Here is a 21,824-nt window from a genome sequence, read left to right as displayed (position 1 = left end):
ATGTTATATGTTGAAGTGTAGTTTGTATAAAAAACAATTTTCATTTATATTTTAATATTTGAAATTGTCCTTTTATTAATTTTTTAAAAATAACCTCAGATATATATCAATGAGAATAATACTTTTGTTTAATGAATATACATATATAAAAGTTGCATACATTTCTTAAAATATATATTTAATAACTTTTTATGGTTTAAATAGACAAGTTAATTACATTCTGTAACTCCTTTTCTCGTAGAGACTCTGGGCCCGATTACGACTTTGGCAGATGGGATACACTTTCACAAATGTGATGGCTATCCCATCCGCCGCCTTATAAGTTCGATTATATCGTATGGAACTTGTAAAATGGTAGACGGGATTTCCGTCATGTTTGTGACAGAGTATCCCATCCGACAAGGTCATAATCAGTCCCTCTATCTAACCGCAGATTCCTAACCATGTGAATTTTCCCCAGTTGGCAGACTGAACCCAGAGACTTTTAATAGCTATTCCCTCGTCCGTCAACAGGTCACATCGCGCAGCTCTGTGTCAGATCAGACCCGCCCCAGATGTGATGTCTGGCCACTACATAAATGCATCTCCTCAATGTCCTGATGTTAGGTCCTTTATTTCAAAGTCTTTCATTGTGGGTTCTGAGGTCCATCAAATTGAGTTAATTTGTTGGTTTTATTTCCCTCAAATTCATCCAGTGTGCACGAGACATGTATTGTGGCCTGACATCTCACTCGTGGCGGGGCGGATCCAACGTGGAGCCACACAACATCATCTACTGACACACAAAGAAATTGCTGATATAATTCCCTAGATCCAATCTGAGGCCTGAGGGAAATTCATAAGGTGAGGAATGTGGGGTTAGAATCTTTTTTAGAAAATGTTATTTACAAATAAATATTTATATTACTAATGTAATATGGATATTTTGAACCGTGATATTTGTGTAGTCAATATTTTGTTACTTTACATTATATGTAAGTAAATATTTTTATGTCAATATTTTTACAATGATATTTTTGTACCACAATATTTTGCTGTTGAAATATTGACATATAACCAAAATAGGCCAAAAACAGCCACTCAGAGAGTTCCACGACTTTAGTGGATGTTTTAAAGGAATTTGACGACAGAGGGAGCTTCCGACTGCTGTAATGCTTCAGGGTGTGGCAACAAGAATAATTATTAAACAAGTTACTTACCTTTGGTAATGCCTTATCTGGTAGTGAAAATACTTAGCCACAGATTCCTTACCTTTGAATTCTCCCCAGACATCAGACTGGATACGGAACATTTTTCCTGAGCAGTACCCCTGTGCACCGGTAGGTGGTGTCGGTCTGTTCTGTGCATCGTCATTGTCCTGGAAGTGACGTTGGCTTCACCTATTTAGGTGCCACCTAAGCACGCTGACGTAAGTTACTTTACATAACTTTCCACGCCAGAAGCGCAGAGCCATGAACAGCACTGACACTGTTTGTCCAAACTAGGGCCCTAAAAAGGATCATCCCTGACCCTAGAAATGTGTCCACAGAGTGGGGAGGATAGGTGGGTCAGGATGGAATCACGGCTAGATATTGTCTCCACCAGATAAGCTGTTACCGTAGGTAAGTAACTTGTTTATCTGTGAGACATTTCTAGCCGCAGATTCCTTACCTTTGACTAAATACCCAAGCAGTACCATCCTCCGTGGTGGGACTGTGGACAAATTTAAACTAGGAAGTCTTACAGGACCAAGCAGACAAAATGCCTGTACCTAAGTACCTGACTGTCCAGACAGTAGTGCTTGGTAAACCTGTGCTGGGAAGCCCACATTGCTGTCTGGCAGATGCCCAGGACTGGGACCCCAAGTGCTAACACATTGATTGCAGCCTTCGCTCTGGTGGAATGAGCCCATAGGCCTTCAGGAGGCTGCTTTTCACCAGTGCGTAGCAGATCTTGATGCAGAAAATGATCCATCAAGAGATGGTCCATTTCTCCACCTCCCAGCCTTTCGTCTCCCCAACATACCCCACAAAGAGATGGTTGCCCACCTGGAACTCTTTTGTTTGATCAAGATAGAATGACAACGCTCTTTTTGGGTCCAGACAGTGGAGTCTCTCCTCTTCTTTAGAGGGATTTAGAGGAGCATAAAAGATGGGCAAGGTGACAGACTGACCCCCTTGAAATGGTGTTACCACTTTCAGCAGGAAAGAGGCCCTAATGTGAAGCACCAGTTTGTCTGGATAAACTGAGAAGAATGGAGAGTTGGAAGATAAAGCCTGCAGCTCGCTCAACCTCCGGGCAGATGTAATGCTCACGAGGAAGGCTGTTTTAGTCGTGAGCAGCCTGAGGTGACACTTGTGGAGGCATAATGAAATGAAAAAGGGGGAACATATGTACAAGGGCCTTTAGAAATCTATTTACAATAGGGGACTTAAATAAAGAGGGTTGGTCGGGCAGCAGCAAGAAGGCAGACAGAGCAGAAAAATAACCCTTCAGGGGTTCCAAAATAGAGCTCTGCTGGGCAAGGGTAAGGATGAAAAGCAAGATGTCAGAAAGGGAAGCAGAAAGCGAGTCAATTGATACAAATCGCTTCCAACGATAGGTGTACACCATCTTGGTGGAGGGATGCCTGGCTGCAAGAATAACATTGCAGACTTCAAGAGGAAGGTCGAAAGCTACCAACTACCCCTACTCAATCTCCACGCAAGAAGGCAAAGTGTTGACATGTTTAGGTGGAGGACCCTCCCCTGCTGCTCCGACAGAAGATCCTCCAGAAGAGGCAGGCTGCTTGGAGGAACAACACTCATATTCAGGAGCTCGGGATATCAGACTCTCCGTGCCCAGTCCAGAGCCACAAGGATGACTTGGGCCCAGTCGTTCCTGATCTTCTTGTAAACTCTGTGCAGGAGTGGTATAGGCAGAAAGGCGTACAGGGGCCTGAGCTCCACTCAAGATGAAAAGCATCTCCAAGCGAGAGCCACCTTAGAAAACTCCAGCACGCAAAACTGCTGAGATTGCGTGTTCTCAGCAGAGGCGGATAGATCTAACCAAGGCTCTATCCACTGCTGAAAGAGACCTTGAGCCACCTCTGGATGGGGACGGTATTCGTGATCCGCTAGATATAGACAGTTTGTTCACTCTGGCATTCAATAAACCTTCCAGATGTTTAATCACCAGTGGTTTGCCTTGCTGTTCCAGCCATGTCCAGAGACGCACGACCTCTTGACAGAGGGCCCATGATCCCACCCCGCCCCGCCCCGTTTTCTGTAGTATAACATGGCGGTGGTGTTGTCTGTGAACACCTGCATGAGCCTTCCCTTGATGAAGAGTAAGAAGGCTTTCAATGCCAGTCGTATCACATGTAGATCCAGCATGTTAATGTGGAGTCCGGATTCCACCGGAGACGAGGGTCCAATCATCTACGCTTCTCCCAGTTTGTCACCCCATCCCAGAAGAGACGCATCTCTCACTAAGGTGAGATCTGGCTGGGGAAAGGAGAGGGGTCTGATTCTGATCCAATTGCAGTTTGTTAGCCACCACAGCAGGTCCTTCCCAGTTCCCTACGAGATATGGACCATGACAAAGAGATTCCTCCGATGCTGTGTCCACTGGAACTTCATGTCCCTCCGCAGAGCATTCATATGCCATCTAGCATGCTCCACCAGCAGGATGCAGGAGGCCATTAGGCCCAGAAGCCTCAGAGTCAGTCTCACTGAAACCCAGGGTAAAGGCTGAAACATTGGTATCATAGTCTGAATATCCGGGACTCGTTGCTTGGTGTATAAGCCCGAAACAGCACTGTTTCCAGAACAGCTCCAAGGAAACGGAGCGTCTGAGAGGGAGTCAGGAGTGACTTTAGCACATTATTAGTGAACCTCACCGAATGCAGGAGGTTCACCGTAGTCTGGAGATAGGAGATGACAGCCTGGGGTGAGCCAACCTTCAACAGTAAGTCATCAAGATAGGGGAAGAATGACACCCCTGAGCTTCGCAGATGAGCTGCGACAGTTGCCATCACCTTGGTGAACACACAGGGGGTGCTGGTAAGGGCAAAAGGGAGCACAGTAAATTGAATGTGCTCATGGCCCACAGTAAACCGTACGTAATGCCGATTGGCAGGCAAGAAGAGGATGTGAAAATAGGTATCCTGCAAGTCCAGCCCTACCTTCCAGTCTCCTGGTTCCAGAGCAGACAAAACCTGAGCCGATGTGAGCATCTTGAACTTCTTTTTAAGGAAGTAGTTGAGGGTTTGGAGATCTAGGATGTAAGGAAGACCCTTGTCTCTTTTGGAGACCAGAAAGTAGAGGGAATAGCAACCACAGCCTACTTCTGGGTACCGGAACCCTATGTCTCCCTTGGCCAAGAGAGCCATGTCTTCAAATGATCCTTTGTCAGCTGGTCGTAAGATGGAGGCATTGAGGGAGAGGTAAATTCAAAGAGGAGGGAGAAGCCCCTCGAAAACAATCTGCAGAACCCACTTGTTCGATGTTATGGACTGCTGGTGGTGGAGATAATGATGAATTCTGCCACCAACTGCACACCTATGATCTCAAAGGGACAGATTAGGAAGGTTTGGAGGCTGCAACTGCTGGGTGGTGGTGTTTGGACTAGACCACTGGCAACTTGACCCATGGGATTGGTAAGAACCACACCCTCCTCCACACAGAGGTTTAGAAGCTTGTGCTGGCTGGTGGCTGGGTTAGGGTTGGCGTGGTTGAAAGCCCCTTCCGAAGCCATGAAAGGTGCAAAAGGCAGACTGGGGATGGATGTGGCAGTGGAGGGTCCCAAGCACTTGGCTGGAGCCCGTAAGTCCTTAAAGAGATCCAGCTCTGAGTCGGCCATTCCTCCAAAGGAATTGGTGCCATTAAAGGGCATATAAATGAGGGAAGCATGGACTACCCCTGAAAAGCCAGACGTTCTCAGCCAGATGTGGTGTCTGAGTGTCACCATCGTTAAAACCGCTCTGTCCAGTGAGTTAGTTGTGACCAATCACAGCATATAGAAAACTTTGCTGGGTCTCTCCTGTCCTGGACTGTTTAAGAGAGAATGGCCCTGGGCTCCTCCGAGACCTGTGGCAGCACTTGCACAACCATCTACCACAGTGTGTGGGAATAGAGGCTAAATAAGCATATGGTGTTCACTGACCACAATGTATGGCTGCCAGAAGAAAACATCGTCTTACCAAAGCTAACCAGCCTCTTGGATTCCCTCTCCATGGGTGCGGCAGGGAATGCGCCCTGGGATGTAGAAGCTTGGCCCACCAAGGAAGGATGCAGGAGTTCTGAGGAGGAAGCTCCCGGTTGCAGCACTTCCGTCAAGATGTTTGTCTTGACTCCCACAGAGGGCAACTCAAGGTCCAGGACCTCAGCCGCTCTCTTCACAGCATAAGTAGCTCCCTCCTTCATAGCCACGGTAGGAGGAGAAAGCATGCTGGTATCTGGAGATGTGTCCAGATGCTGGCATTACCAGTTTATAAACCAGCCCATGTCCTGTTCTTAAGGCTGGTACTCTAAAGGGTCAAGTGACATCTCCCATTCTTCCCCAAGGCCTAGCCCTTCAGAATAAGGCTGATGAATCAAATGTTGACACAAGGGTGCTGTTAGTGCCAGAATCAGCATCAGTTGATGCAGCTCCCTATCAGAATCGGGGATCAAAATAGGGCTGGCAGTGCCAGTGGGCGCTGGCAGCACAGGTGGGCCCCACGACACTGGGAGCATCATTATCTAGACTGGTGCTGGAGAAAGTCGCAGTGGCACGACCAGCATCGGTCCAGATCCGGGGGGCCCCTTGGAGCTGGGGGATGGAGCCGCCAGTGGGAAACTAGATGGGGTCTCCTCCTACCCCAGGAGGCTTGAAGGTGCTCCGGAGGAAACAGCCTGCTCAAAAATGAGGCTAATGGCCTCATACAAATCTTTAACTTGAGCAGGGGGTCACTTTGGGTCCACAAAAGCTTGGGAGGCATGGAGTCGGCCCAGGCGTAGGCCTCGAAGAACCTTGCCTCGAAAGCTGATGTTCCATCATTGTGTCGGCTGAGAGATGAGAAGTTCAAGCACCCTTCGACTTATTGTGTTTTTTGTGCCTCTAACCTGCATGTCTCAATGATTTTGTATGGGACAAAGAGGACTTGGGACTCCTGGAATTATCCTGGGATATTCCTCTGGACCGGGAACAAGACTTATGTGGAGTTGCATAACACAGAGTTGCCTGCCGACCACTAGCAGCTTTAAGGACTGCTCCATCAAAGCCTTCGGCACCATAGTCTGGCATTCGGAACACGACTTGGAGTCATGGTCAGGCTCCAGGCACCACAGACACACAAAGTGTGGATTTGTCACCAAAATGGTACTGTGACAGGTGCCACAGGTTTTGAAACCAGTCTTCCTCTATGACATTCTCGACACACCAAGAGGATAACCTCAAAAGCTGTTGACAAAAAGTCGAAAAAAGGCTGTAAAAAACTGACAGTTGTAGCTCTTCTCTCAGATCTGCGCTGGCAGGAGCGGAAAGAAAAGAACTGACGCCAGTGCGCCAAGGTGGCGCCTATATAGGTGAAGTCGATGTCACTGCTGGCGCATACGCCGCTGCTCCCGCATGGAGCTGACTGACACCATCTATCGACGCACAGGGGTACTACTCACGAAAAATCTTCCGAATCCAGTCTGATGCTTGGGGAGAATTCAGATGCAAGGAATCTTCGGCTAGAAATCTCTATCAGATTAATTTTTTTAAATATGAGGAATAATGGAGAGTTGAGGATCAAATAGGAATCTTAAGAATTTTGTTTGTAAACTAACTTTTGTCACTTGTTTGAATTTCGAGCAGTTCACATGCGTCTTTTGTGACATTGGACTGATCTTCGACTATTTCATTTTTGCGTCATTTAGACACAGCCCAGACAATCACATTCAGGTATAAATCATGAAGTACTATGACTGATTGGCCTATAGAATTAGTTTTGTGATATATGCATATTAGACAGAAGACAGGAGGTGGACCTGAGCTGGGTGCAGTGAGGGGAGACGTATTCATGGAAGAGGAAGAGGTCTGGGTGGGTCTTTGGGACACTCAGCAAGTCAGTAAGAGGGCTGTTGATAAGTGCAGACACAGGCTGACTTAAGTACAAACTGAAGGTAGCTAAAAGTTTGAGGTAGGTTCATGTGGCTTGGCTGATGCTCCTAGTGATAGTAGACAAGATAATTGCTTGTTTGCCTGTATCCAGTGACTACACTAAACGCACCACATTCAGATTGATAGCATTCAGATTGATTAGGGTAGTGCCATGTGTGATTTTGTAAACCCCTAACATGGCTTGCTAGTAGAACACTAAACTAAAATATCTATACGGTAGTTTAAAAAAACATAGACTGCTTACAAATGAAGCTATAAAACTGCTATACAAAGTATCGAATTTAGTAGGTGTTACAGTACAAATAGATTCCCTCGAGCATTTTAAGTCTGCTAGTTAGCCACGTTACTCTTCTTTTCAATAAATGTACACGGTTTGCTTGTTCAATTGTCATGCTATAGAATATCATATGTTTACAAGCATTGAAAAACCTATGTGCTTTTATGTCATATTAAAATAATCTTTTTATATATAATTTTTTTTAAATTGCTACACGGATTACATCTTGAGCAAATATAGTTTCAGTGAGTGAGCACTAAAGGGTAGGATTAGCCTAACATGACACTGTGCTAAAATGTGGTTTAACAAGTACAACGTTGTTTTTTTTATTAGAAACAACAAAGAATGTACACCACAGAAAATACATACACACAGATACACACACATTTGCAAAACCAGTTGGATGAGTTAAGGTAACCAATTAATTATTCAAATGACTATCATATTCCTAATATTTTATGAGATTTTATTTGTGGGTGTGGGGTATTTTCTTCAGTATTTTACGCACATGCAAATTTGTCTCTGTCATTACATGATGATCTAGAATAGGATGGAGATGACAAAGACATCTAGAAACATGTTTTGGACAGTGAAATACTAAGCCGGCAATTACATTCATATAAATAAAAGAAATACTCAATACTTGATAATAATAAATATTGATGAACATACCTTATATAAGTTTCATAGTATCGCGTTCTATCCAGGAAAGCCATGAAAATATGAGAAAATAGAATTAAGAAGAGCATAATTTCAAACGTAGTAATAAATCAGCTGCATTAAGACTGTTGGGTACACGTGGTCATTTTGATATAGACAGATGAAAAGATTTCTGTGGTGAACATGATGGAGATTAAGCAAAGCTCTCAAAATGCATCACTCAAAGCGCGAACTTATGTATGAGCACTGCAGTAATGAGTGGGCTATAAGAAATCCGAGCCTGAAATGTGTCCCATGTACTGGCATAGACACTCTGAAATGGAGCTGTGCCATAGAGACAGTTTGTTATCCTGCACTGCTGGATGGAACCAAAAGGTGATGAAGTCAAGTTTGGTGTGTGCCTACATGTAAGATGACCTCCTATATGAAGGTTCCAGAACGACTCTGCCCATTCACCCTGAGTATCAACTGTGGCAAATAGGAGGCACTCCACCATTACATTAACACGGATATTTACAGCATGACTGTGACTGTGTTATTATTAACTCGTCTGGGATGTGTAGAGCAGCACCAGGTGACTGGAAGAGCTTCATGCACTGGTAAAACCATCATATAGGGCAATGGGACACTACAGGTGGACCCAAAACTTAGTTGTAATAGCAGTAAACAGGGATATCAACGTGACTCTAATGATGTGCATTACACCATACCTGCTAGTACTTGTTTTTCTTTGTTTCTCTTGATCATTCTTGGCATATAAACTGTATCCATTTTCAGATGCATGCTGATAACTTGGGTGCTTTCCGTTAACCACTTTGGACATATTGGCATTATTAAGGTTGGCATTCGTTGAGTTTGGTACTTGTTTTCCTATAGAATTCTGGTTATGGTGATTATGATATACAGAATTCCCAGTATGCATGGACCTTTCAGCATCATTTGCAAATGGAATTGAGAGTCTCTGCACATGCAAAGGGCGATGCGTGGTATTCATCTGCTGGTAAGAATCCCGGCTGTCGTTGCTAACATGATTGACATGGTTTCCAAACAAGCCACCATTTCTCTGTAAAAAAACAATGTAACAAGTATTGCTAGTATCTTAATTGATCTGGCCGTGACTGTGTGAAGTAATAATATCTGCAGTGTCCCCATCAGTGTTTAAAGCTTAGAACATCTTCCCCACCACCAAGCAGGACCCTGGAATACTTGTGAAAACGTACAAGATACCAAATACAAAGATTAGGACTGTGCGTTTGCATTTTATTTACTACTTCTGATATGATGGCACCCCTAATGCTTGACTCCAAGGCAGCCATAATAGTCAAAAGCCAACCTAGTTAATCATTGGAAACCGATCTAGCAATGCCAAGATACTCAGTAGAGGAGAAGGGTGGGTTGGAGATGATTCTCGGACAGATGTTTTCCCACAAACGTACTGGCACAGGCACGTAACATTTGTTTCTCCAGCAAACCCAATCCCAGAGAAGTACAAGCTCTCAAACATCGTGGCAACATGGCATTAGTCAGGCATCGATCCATCTACTTCTGGATTACTCTGAAGCTGACTGTCCTCAACAGCTGGTTTGTATTTATTTATTTGTTTGTGTTGAAAAGTGCTCCCTTGTGACTGGTAGCTACTTCCTGGTACTAAAGGCTGCAGCGAGGCAGCTATAGTGATCTATGCTTAGCTCCTAGCTTTAGCCAAAGCAAAACTGTATTCATTCGGGCTCTATACCTTCTTCGAGTGAGATAAAGGTAGTCCCAGATGTTCGATGATAGCATGTGAAAGGCTCACAAAAAAAGTTAAAATGTTACTGACATGCGAGGATGTCCGTAACAAATAAAATTAGCATGTTATCCCACCTCATTTTCTTGCCTTAAAATGAAGAGTACTGAAAACACGGCTTAGGTAAATGTGAAAAACAGATCAATATCCTTTTCCAGACAAGAGAGAATCTGCATATTTAAAAAAAAAACAGTTAGACTGGTACCAGCTGAAAATAGCACCTTTCTAAGAAGACTTCGTAACCATTGTGTATGTCCTAGGTCTTTGGCACCTGGACAATGACAATGCCCTGTTCACCAGTCTCACTGACTCTATCTTCAATCCGGCTGTCTTGAAGAATGTCCTACATGGAGCCACAAGACTCATCACAGGTCTAAAACAACATCATCCCCTAGACTTGCAATGTGACTTCCACTGGCTTCCCTACAGCCTTCATAATATTTCACCTGTTGCCTCATCTCCAGTATAATAACTACCTGATACGACCCTACCAGTTGAAAGAATTCAACAGTTTAGGTAGCCAATGGTAAAAACAAAAAACTAAGACTTCACCAGACTGGAAATCATTGTGCCGACTTTGACACTGCATGTCCGCACATGTAGTTCCTGGCCATCTTGGGGAGAATGCACAGACTGTTCATCGTTCTCCTTGTGAAAATGTATATATATATATGCTGCATGGAATTATTTCACCTGCATTGCTCGTGTTTTAATTTTTTTTGCAGTTATATACGAAACTAGTGAAAACTGTCAAAATTGTTTTAAAATCTGTATCTGCTAACTGGATAAAAAAAGATAAACAAAGATCGCTAGCTCCTAATGCCGAAAAATATCGGAAATGGTTACTTAAACCATCCAAAGAAGAAAATACCTACTTCTACCTAAATAATCCTGTATTTCCTTGCCTGTTTAGTTCTCTGAAGTTATTGAAAGGAACATGCAGCGCATACATAACTACTAAACAAATCAACAGTAATAAGTGCCAATCTAGGAGATGAACCTGCTAATGAAGATGGCTGGCCAAAGACCTCCTATTCCCAGGATAGGAAAGTCTTTCTCAAGTTACACAGCTTTGATACAAGAAATCTGCAATCCGGTTTTAATTCCATGTTTAGTCCTATGTATATGGTGGCTTCCCAATGGGGTTGTCCCTGAAACAGAAGAATATAAGATCTTTTGTTGGGCATGTAGTTTCAGGCTGAAACCATGCATGATGCCTGAGTCATGGGCCATGTAAAGCTGTCTCACTGCAAAATCATCTACGTTCACATTCCGCCTGGATCAGATGATTAATGGCCTCTCTGTCATCAGAGAGTAGAGAACATGCTTCCCTAGAATGCTAGTCTGGGAACAGTGGACATTTTTTTTCCATTGGCTTCTGTCAAATTGCCCCCAAGTAGCTGCTATTGTCAAGAAGTGAACATTTTGGTTACAAAATTATGAATCTTCTTATTTTCTCCGTCTGGAGGAGAAAATTAGTAACTATCACAGTATACATAAGAGTACAGACTGACGTTTGGTCAACCACCTAGGTGTTTGATTTATTGAGCCAGAAATGTGTAAAACGTCCCTAAGTACCAAACTGACAGCTGGAAGCCGTGCCTGGAGCTGTGTATCCCATAATATGTATATGAAGTCTCAGAGTAGTTTTCCAGTCTTGCAATAGTAATGAAGTTTATATACTGCTTGCTTGTGTAATTTCACCAAGATGCACACATCTAAAAATGGGTTCCAAAGATCTCTTTACCTTTCAAACTTATAAGACATACCTATTTTAGACTATATCCTAAAAGGTTGAATTTACATGCTGGCAGACTGAAACAGGAAACCAGTTTACTTATGCATATGACCCTCCAATGGGAATTTGCTATAACTAAGTATCATAGATTATAATGGGGTGGAGAAAAAGCACACTTTCCTGTTGTAACATTGCCTCTCCAAAACCTTTGTGGTGGGGATGTCATGTAATCTTCGCTGGTGGGCCCTCTAGCCCACCAGGTAGCAGAGGCTTTGGTCTCAGCTCTTTGATGGAGGACCGCCTCTTCTAGTGGGGATATTAGTGCAACTCGATATTTGGCAGATGCAGTGAAGGACACGCAGACTGGTGAGCGCGAGTCATGCAGGTAGTGGGCGTTTGTGTCACAAAAATAAAATCAATGGCCTTGATACACACAGGGAGTTTTGCCTCTGTGCGCCTGGGGTAGTGGGCCAGATGTATGAAGCTATTCCGCAGTTGCAAAGCCTGCGACTCTCTAAAACATAGGGTTTATGACCGCTAATGTACTTAACCTGTTTTGAGATTCAATGAGTGCTTATATAATCACAACATGGGATTAGAAATGCAATTAGGAAGTGCTGTGTTTAGGGCTTATCTTCCAAATTTTGATTTGGAATGCTATGTATCAATATTTTGCAAACAAAATTTCAGTCGCAAACAACTGATTGGTTACTAAGGGCCATATGTACGAACACATTTTCCCATAGACACAGAATGGGCAAAACTGCTTGCTACATCTGGCCCTAACTCATCAAAGAAGGTGGTAACCCATTTGCAAAGGAGAATGGTTATTCACCTTTTAGTTTAGGGCAACCCTATTCTGAAAAAAGCTCTTTTTATTCTTCCAGGAAGACACAAATGTAAATAATATTTAACTCATTTGTAGCAATACTGCTAAATTGATAGGTATTTCTAAAAAAAAACGATTTTCTCAATTTTCCCTTTTTTACATTTGTTTGACATTTACTTTAGCAGTTATCTAACTTGATTTGCATATATAGGTTGTCTATTTCTTTAACTATATTGTTTGCCATTTTATTTCATATGTATTAACAGCTTACTTCTTAGGCAGCGGTGTGTGCTCAGTCACAACTCAAATCAATACTGTGACTTAACTCCTTATCTTCCCTACAAGCCCCTGCTGACATCGGGCAAAAACTATAACCAAAAGAACCATGGAGCAAAGGGTGGACAAGCAAGCTGAAAAATGTTTCGTTCTCTGAGGTGCCAAACGAAGGCATGACTTTATAAATTGACAAAGTCTGTAAACAGTGGAGTCCTATCTGACTGGTAGACAAAACGTAACTCTTGAATGTCCTTCAGTTTTCTTCTTGTATTATCACACTGAAAGTGCAGCTTTAAACGCGTAGTTATAGATTCACAAAAGAGACATTTTGAGAATAAAAGATCATAATATAGTCATACTATGGAAAAAAGTCCAAATAGCTCAAAGTGGCAGAGTCCAAAGCTTTTTTGGTCCCTCATATGTTAATAGATTATTTTGAACTTTAAAAATGTTCTAGTGGTTCTGCGTAGTGGTGGAGAAGAAATTAAGTAATTCGGAAAAATTAAAAATTCTAAGTGTCAAAATTGACAACACCGCCAAATACAAATAAAATAAAATCAACTTCATAGAAATAGATAAAAACAGGTTACTCAAACATGTAAGAATACCATTCATTAGAGGGAAGAAAGCCTCTCACAAAAAAGTACAAAGGTTATGCAATTATGTATACTATATATTACTCTGAATATATCTTCATCTTCCTCCTGGGTATGTTCATCATGCTCATCATTTTGTAAGTCACATGATATAGCTCGTCGTATTTCTGGTCCAATGTCATGCAATGTCCTGAGTCCAGCCTGGATAAATAAAAGTGGCATAATGAAACAGTTGTTGGTTTTCCATCAAAAGCACATACCTCTGTATTTTGAAAGTGGACAAATCTGCAAGTAAGAAAATACTAGCCTTGATTAACAGCAAATTACAGTGAATACCAATATGCCCTGTTTCCTCGGCAGTGTGTCAAGTATGACATGTTTGTTAGGCTGAATGCACACATATAGTTAATTAGAGATAGGTGGACACTGAAATGAGTCTGTGCACTGTAATCTGGGTGAACAATGCCTAATTGTAGATGTAGTAAGGACTTCAGTTCTAATCACATATTGCCTACAGTGTTTTGCTCATAATATGGTTAACACAATTTGCAATGAAATATGTCAATGTTAAACACAAGGAATGCAATGCTTGTTGTTTAATAGGCATATTTAGTGGTAGCCTGCTATACAATGCATATCTTCTGATGCTAACTGATATATAATTTGTGCTCAACCTCATTCAGTAATTACCCATTCACTCATATTGTTCCCATTCAAACACCTACAAGTCTGGATGAGCATGCTTTGAATTGGATATGTTCAATTCTTTAAACTGATGAAGCGTTGGTCTAAAATACAAATGTAATGTTACACTGCAATAAATGTGTTATTATTTGAAGGAGATTTTCAAGAAACATGGTATATAGAAATGGCTGTGTCCATCATGGAACTTGTGGTGTGCCATTAACTTCCTCACTGACCAAACTCTTCAATCCAGGTCAAGTGCCAAGGAATTGGTTTGACTTTTAACAAACCCACTGTCCAGATCTGGTCAGTGTCAGCACACTGCACTGCTCTTTGCTTCAATGGAATCCTGTCCATTCCTCAGTGTTATTAGTGGGAAAATGATCAGAATCCAACTCAACAACACCGGGGACTTTGATATCAGACTGCCAAAGCATCAAATCATCCTTTAATAATTGATCCAAAATGTCACAGTCACACTGGCAATCAAATTTGACGCCATGGGACATCATCTTCCTAACCCTGAAATCATCCAGCTGACATAGGACCTTTGAATCTCTCAGTGATACCCACGAAGAAATCCCAGAAAAGCCCTAATATACAACTGTAACAATATAGATCACTACTAATCTGGGTGTTCTCTATGTCAAAGCCAGCTAAAGCCCAAACAGCATTTTCAAACACACTTAAACTCAAAATATAAATGCTTTGCACTCCAAAGCCCCACTGAATGGGACAGACAGGCAGACAACCTCTGCTTAAGTGAACCTTAAACTTAAAATACACCTTTGCTGAAATTCTCCAGCAGCTAGCCTTTTCGCTAAGAAGACAAAACCTAAGGCAATTCCACTTATGGATTCCACCGATGGATTATATATTTTCACAAGTCTCGACCTAGATCTTTGATTGACTCACGGATTTTCACAAAATAATAGTTCTTGAATATCAAAAGAAATCCAGCAAGATCTAAGAAACTGAACCAAACAGACATTGAATCTGGTGCCACTTTTGGATTCAAGAGCCTTAAAAATCAAAGGGATTAATAAATTGCTTCAAATAAATTTATAGGAAGGACTAAATTAAGAATATAGCAAAGGATGTAGATACATCAGGGGCTCTAAAACTAACTCACTTTTTTCCCAAATGCAGAAAGGGTCAAGTGATGGTAAGTGTTCATGGTATGAACTTGCTGGAGAGAATGAAACTCAAAGTGTTTTCAACCAAGGAAAAAACTGTAAAAGCTGAAAGAGGTTTCTGTAACCAATGAGTCACAATGAAAATGAACATCAAACAAACAAGACAGACCCACTAGCACAAAATTAGTTAATGACTCTGACGTTTAAACATTCAGCCAACAAACAAAGATACAATGGATCTTCCAAATTAGCTAACAACAACAACAACCAAACCATTACACGTCAAAAATAAACACACATCAACATAGACAGGAAATAACAAGTTATCAAATATGACAAATAATGCTAATCCAAGACACATGTGGTGAAAAAAGACAAAAGAAACAGAGGATAAGGGAAATGATGTGAAGAATTAAAATTCAAAGTCAAGGACCAATGCACATTTTCAGGACAACTGCCAGATTCAGGGATTAAGCAACTACCCTAAAAAGACAATGAAAGAGATCAAAATTAGATTTGTGAGTAACTAAAGAGGCATCCTGACACTGGAAAAACTAATTTATTAATTTGTATCATTGATACAGATAAAATGAAATGGAAAGCACCCCTTCACAGTATTACTAGTTTAGTCCAAGTCATCTGACTTTAAGAAATTCAAAGGATTGTGCCTTTCTCAAAACCATAATGCAAGGGTAAATAAAACAAAAATCAATTTTCCAAATCAATAAAGAAGTAAAACTGTTTTTAAGTCTGAGTAGGAAGTGCTGCTACCTGCAAAACCTACAGCTCATAATTAATAGAGTGGGATTTGGGGCTGAAAGCCATTGGTTTAGATGGATCAGCCTCTTTCAGCCAGTAGCTGAAGGAATTGGCAATCACATCTTAGATCCCCAGAGAAGACTTTCTCTATCACTCTTATGCTATCAGATGTTTGGGTTATCTTTCTGCCTCCTATTGAGTGCTTAATGTGTAATGTATAAAATATATTTTTTCATCTAAAAGTATACTCAACCATCACATTTAATCCTGTGTGTCACACATATATTGCATATGTCATAACTGAGAGAAGGCCTCCCCTAACATGGCATTCTAACTGTGTTTTGATATCATATTACCAGTATAACACTGCCACTACCAATGCCACAGGTATCTCTACAAATTAAATACCACCACCAATACCACACCACCACCAAAAATATCACCACCAAAACCAATAAAACCACACCACCAAGATCGATATCAATGTAACCAATTTCATACAACACTCATACGACCAACAATAATGGCACCACCAATAGCAATATCACCACCACTAATATCACCATCAACACCACAACCACCATTATCACAGTAGTACCAGTACAAATGCCACCCAAACCACCATCACAATATCAATCTCATTAACAACATCACACCACCACCAATGCCAAGAGCTGCAAAGCCAATAGGGCTGGGCCTTAATGTGCTATTAAATGGAAACACCAAATCACTATGCTTGTATGTACATGCACTATTGCATTAACCCAGACTACTGGCTTTACCAATATTTGTTTTACCAGCAACCAAAATGTTTAATTTACAAATGAATAACATCTAAATTGTTTTGCTTGCAGTTTATATACAGCATAAATTTTGGCCCTAGGACATTAGAGTTCTATAGTTGAACATCAGAGTGCATTTTAGACGGTGGGCCAGATGTACAAAAAAAAGCTTTTTTCTATGTACCAAAGCAAAATGCTACTCAGCAACTTGTTTACCGAATCTCATTTTGCTTTTGCAAATTTGGTATTAGGAAGGGGCATGTTTAGGGCTTCCCTTCCCAATACCGAATCACACTGGCATGTAGGAATGTTTTGCGACCGTGAATGCGGTGACAAAACATTCACAGTTGCCACCAACTTGAATTCGGTGGTAACCCATTCGCAAACGGGAAGCGGAAATATTTTTTCAGAGCAGGTAGTGGGCCCACAGACCACTGCCTACTCTTAAAAAATGCAAAAAAAAACTTTTCATTTTTTTTTGGTTTGAAATGCATCCTGTTTTCCTTGTGAGTGCGGCCATTCCCAATAGGGTCGCAAATTGTGACATACCTCATGAATATTGATGAGGTAGGTCTTTGAGACCCCATTGGGAATCTCTAAATACGTCTGAGACAAATATGTACATTAAATTAGTAAAAAGTCGCAATTAGAGACACGCAAAATGAAATGGACATACATCTTGCCCCGTGAGATTAAGTGATTTACAAAGAATCACAGAATGTTGAGTCCAGGCCGCAACTCGAACCAAGGTCCTAAATTGCACTATCAGCAACTGTAGCCATTAGGCCACACCTCCTCCTTAAACAGTGGCTCAAAATAAACCTTAAGGACATGTTAATTATTGAAAATAAGTACAATTAGCACTCAGGGGGTAAAATCTATGTCAAATGCAATCACATGAAGCAAATAAATAGCATAATTTGTGGTTCAAATAACAAACTATCAGAATATCAAATCATTTGTATTTAATGAAAATATATAAAACAAGCAAAAACGAAAATATATTCGCATACATTTCTAATCTCAATAAGCTACTGCATACATCAAGGAATTTTACAACCAGCCAACCATCTGCAAATTCCTCCCACTCCAACAAAGCAAATCCGCCTCTTGACATTAGATATTCCAGAGCCTTTTCAATATGTGTTTATTCAGGGTCTATCCTCAATGAAAAGAGCAAACAAAAACATAAAATATGCAGCAATGATTAAGACAGTAACCATAAAGACGACAATCTCTCCTGACAATCAGGTCACATCTCCATGACACTCAATATTCTGCAAGCAGAAGAAACAGAAACCAGATACAGATAAATTAGTGATATAAAGGTACCCTTGCAATGTTCACTGTCTGCAAAGTACATGGTGCTGGCCAGGGTGGCCCCTGCACTGCCCATGCCATGGGGCCTCCTTCACCCGTTCTCTGCCATCATTTTCATGCTGGTGGTACCACCATGAAATCGCTGTCGGAGAAGGGGGTTGTGATCCCCAGGGTAAATTAGGACTGCCACCACCTCCAGACTGCCGGGATCTCCGATCCTGGCAGGTCTGGCAGTTCCTTGGCAGCCCAACCGCCAGAGTTGTAATGTGGCGCTCGGACCACCGCATTGGCGGCGGTCCAACCACCATCTGTGTGTCTGGAGGTCTAGTGACCACCAGACTCGTAATGACCCCCATAGTCAGGATTTGAGCTTTCATGGCAAAAGACAGACATTTTAAATTGAAATCTAGATGAACCTCTAATTGAACAGTGGAAGTTGATATACTAAATATTGATCTGAGGACAGCACACTAAGTCAAATCTCAAAAAGGTGACAGTTTGCCATGTTGGCCCAGTCTCATATGTCAGAGAGAGCGAAGATTTGGCTGGAATAGCTGCACAAAGGGGGATTGCCAAGTGCCAAGTTATCGATTTCTAAAAGTATCTTAAGACAGAAACCTAAGTTAACTATTACATTTTCATAGTAGTGAGGTGGGTTTTATGACTACTACGTTTCTTGAACCATGAACCCAAATGGTTATATTTGCACCACCCTAGAGTTGTTAGAAATCCAGGCACAGTGTTTCCGATGCTTGTGCCAAAATATAATTACATTGATTTCCCTATGCTCACTTCCACTCCTCTAGCTTGTTTTTAGTCATTAGTGGCATTTAAATTCCTCAACAGGCCAATGATGGTTCTGTTGCGGTTGGCGGTATTTTCAGTATGTAACAAAGCAGATGAACCTGGGCTGTACCAGGTTTTGGTGGACATGCCCTGACCTCATTCATTTCCCATTTAAGGAATAGAGGATATATGCCAAATAGCAGCAGGCGACAAGAATATACCCCAGGTTGATGAATTTGTTTGTAAAGATCTTGTTTGAAATTTGGAAACTCTTCGCTAGGTCTATTCTAACCTGACTTCTCCGCCAAGTAGCTCATGAGCTACTGGTATCTCCAGGATATTGCACATAGCTCACCGATTCACAATCCACCCAGCTAAATTAGAAACTCTTGTTCGATTCATATAGGTGTACCAAATATGAAAATTGTGTTTTGAGAACCGAATGTGTGTATTTTCAGAAATCATGATTTCCAAATTATATCAAATACTAAATTTGAGTGGTAAATGAAGCAGCATTGTAGGGAGCTATCATTAACATCATTAGCTGGGTGGCAGAGGCACTGCAACTATGGTTGTTATTTATTACCCATGTAAAGGCATTCCAAATTGATAAAGCCTTTTTGCTTTACGCTTGCTACCCTGAACTCAGGTGATAACTACTGGTAATTTTGCATAGGGTGGATACCAATACAATGTTGCTTGATGTGGTCTTTAATACAAAACTAATAATAATAATTTGAGATAATATTGATTCAACATTACTACCTCTTATTACTGAAAACATTGAAGAATCCAGTTCTAACCCTTGTGTATTTGCACTCGCTATAAATCACCTTAAGGAAATGTCAAGAGGCGCCCCAGGGACAATCCAGTACCAGAACTTTTGCCAATTACAAACTTGTTGAACAAGTTAATTACGTTTGGTAACACCTTATCTGGTACAGACTATATCGAAGGCAGAGATTCCAGGCCTCGACTGGATCGGGCAGATCTTTTGTGAGCAGTACCCCTACACGCTGGTAGGTGGCATCGTTTGGCTCAGATTGGCATTGTCGTCATCAGTGCCGAAAGTGGTGTTTGCGGTGCGTATGTAGGTGCCCCACAGGTGCTCTGACATCAGCTTCTTTTCATGATTTTCCATGCCAGGAGTGCAGAGCCACAAAGAACACTGACCAGCAGTTCGGAAAGCTAAGGCCATGAAAAGGTAATAGCCCTGTCCCTTGAAATCCGTTTGCAGAGCGGGGAAGATGGGTGGGTCGGTAAGGAATCTGCAGCTAGATATATCCTCTACCAGATAAGCAAAATGGAAGGTAAGTAACTGATAAAGACTTCTAGCTGCAGACTCCTTACCTTAGAATAGGTACCCAAGCGGACCAATTTCAGGTGTGCAGGACAGAAAAGGCAAAGTGGCCATACCTAGAGCCCTGACTGTCCATGCAGTAGTGCTTTGTGAACATGTGAAAAGATGCCCACGTTGCTGATGGAAAGATGTCCAGGATGGGAACTCCACGTGCCAACGCAGTGGCCGCAGCTTTAGCCTGATGGAATGAGCTTGCAAGCCCTCAGGGGGAAGCTTTTTGGCCAGTGCGTAGCAGACTTTAATGCGTAGTATGACCATCTGGAGATGGTCTGCTTCTGCACGCCCGCCCTTTCTTCATACCCCACGAAGAGTTGGTCATCCACCTGGAACTTTTTCATGCAGTCGAGATAGAACAACAACACTCTTTTTGAGTCCAGTTGCTGCTCTTCTTAAGAGGGATGTGGATCAGCTTAAAAGGTGGGCACAGTGAAGGATTGGCCTACGTAAAATGGAGTGACCATTTTAGGTAGAAAGGAGGCCCTAGTACGAAGCACCAGTTTCCCAGTATAGATGGAAAGGTGTGGAGGTTTGGATAGTAAAGCCTGAAGCTTCACTTACTCATCAGGCAGATGTAGCTGCCACAAAGAATGCTGTCTTGATTGTAAGAAGCCAGAGGGGACCATTAAGATGTGGTTTGAAGGGAGGGCACATCAAAAAAGTTAAAACAAGATTAAGGTCCCACTGATGCACGATAAATGGTGAAGGAGGGAAAAGATGCACAAGGCTGTTGGGAATGGCCTTTCTGCAGGGTCATCCCCGGACTTTTTGCCTTCCTCCTTCCCTTTTTCTGACCTCATTTTTGCTGGCTTTAGGACTCTGCACACTTTACCACTGCTAATCAGTGCTAAAGTGCATATACTCTCTCCTTAAAACATGGTGACATTGGCTCATACCCAATTGGACTATTTAATTTACCTATAAGTCCCTAATAGAGTGCACTATATGTGCCCAGGACCTTGTAGATTAAATGCTACTAGTGGGCCTGCAGCACTGTTTGTGCCACCCACTTAAGTAGCTCCTTAACCTTGTCTCCGGCCTGCCATTGTAAGGCCTGTGTGTGCAGTTTCACTGACAATTTGACTTAGCATTTAAAAGCACTTGCCAAGCCTTAAACTCCCCTTTTTCTACATATAAGTCACCCCTATGGTAGGCCCTAGGTAGCCCATAGGGCAGGGTGCTGTGTAGGCAAAAGGCAGGACATGTACCTGTGTAGTTTACATGTCCTAGTAGTGTAAAACTCCTAAATTTGTTTTTACATTGCTATGAGGCCTGCTCCCTTCATATGCTAACATTGGGGCTGCCCTCATACATTGAGTGGTAGCTGCTGATCTGAAAGGAGTAGGAAGGTCATATTTAGTATGGCCAGAATGGTGATACAAAATCCTGCTGACTGGTGAAGTTGGATTTTATATTACTATTTTAGAAATGCTACTTTTAGAAAGTGAGCATTTCTCTACACTTAAATCCTTCTGTGCCTTCCAATCCACATCTGGCTAGGTTTAGTTGACTGCTCCCTTGTGCATTCACTCAGACACACCCCAAACACAGGATACTCAGCCTCACTGGCATACATCTGCATTTTGAATGGGTCTTTTTGGGCTGGGAGGGTGGAGGGCTTGACACTTGCATGTCAAAGGACAGGGGCCTGCCTTCACACAAAGGACTGCCACACCCCATACTGGGACCCTGGCAGACAGAATGGAACTGAAAGGGGACCTTGTGCGCTCC

The 21,824-nt window shown here is 42.1% G+C and overlaps 1 protein-coding gene across 2 annotated transcripts in view; it reads right to left on the bottom strand.

The window, feature by feature from the left end:
* CACNA1D (calcium voltage-gated channel subunit alpha1 D) overlaps nucleotides 1-21,824 on the bottom strand; it is a 1,248,477-nt gene that overhangs the window by 92,999 nt on the left and 1,133,654 nt on the right. For both annotated transcript variants that reach the window (XM_069206436.1, XM_069206437.1), the window contains exons 40-42: nucleotides 13,354-13,470; nucleotides 8,755-9,107; nucleotides 8,057-8,083 (exon numbers count right to left, since the gene is read on the bottom strand). In XM_069206436.1, coding sequence (XP_069062537.1) covers nucleotides 8,057-8,083; nucleotides 8,755-9,107; nucleotides 13,354-13,470 — 497 coding nt within the window. The remainder of the gene's footprint in view (nucleotides 1-8,056; nucleotides 8,084-8,754; nucleotides 9,108-13,353; nucleotides 13,471-21,824) is intronic.

The sequence above is a fragment of the Pleurodeles waltl genome, chromosome 9 (assembly GCF_031143425.1).
Source record: "Pleurodeles waltl isolate 20211129_DDA chromosome 9, aPleWal1.hap1.20221129, whole genome shotgun sequence".
Taxonomy (NCBI): domain Eukaryota; kingdom Metazoa; phylum Chordata; class Amphibia; order Caudata; family Salamandridae; genus Pleurodeles; species Pleurodeles waltl.
The sequence above is the reverse complement of the archived record's forward strand: the minus strand, read 5'-3'. Positions and strand labels throughout refer to the sequence as shown.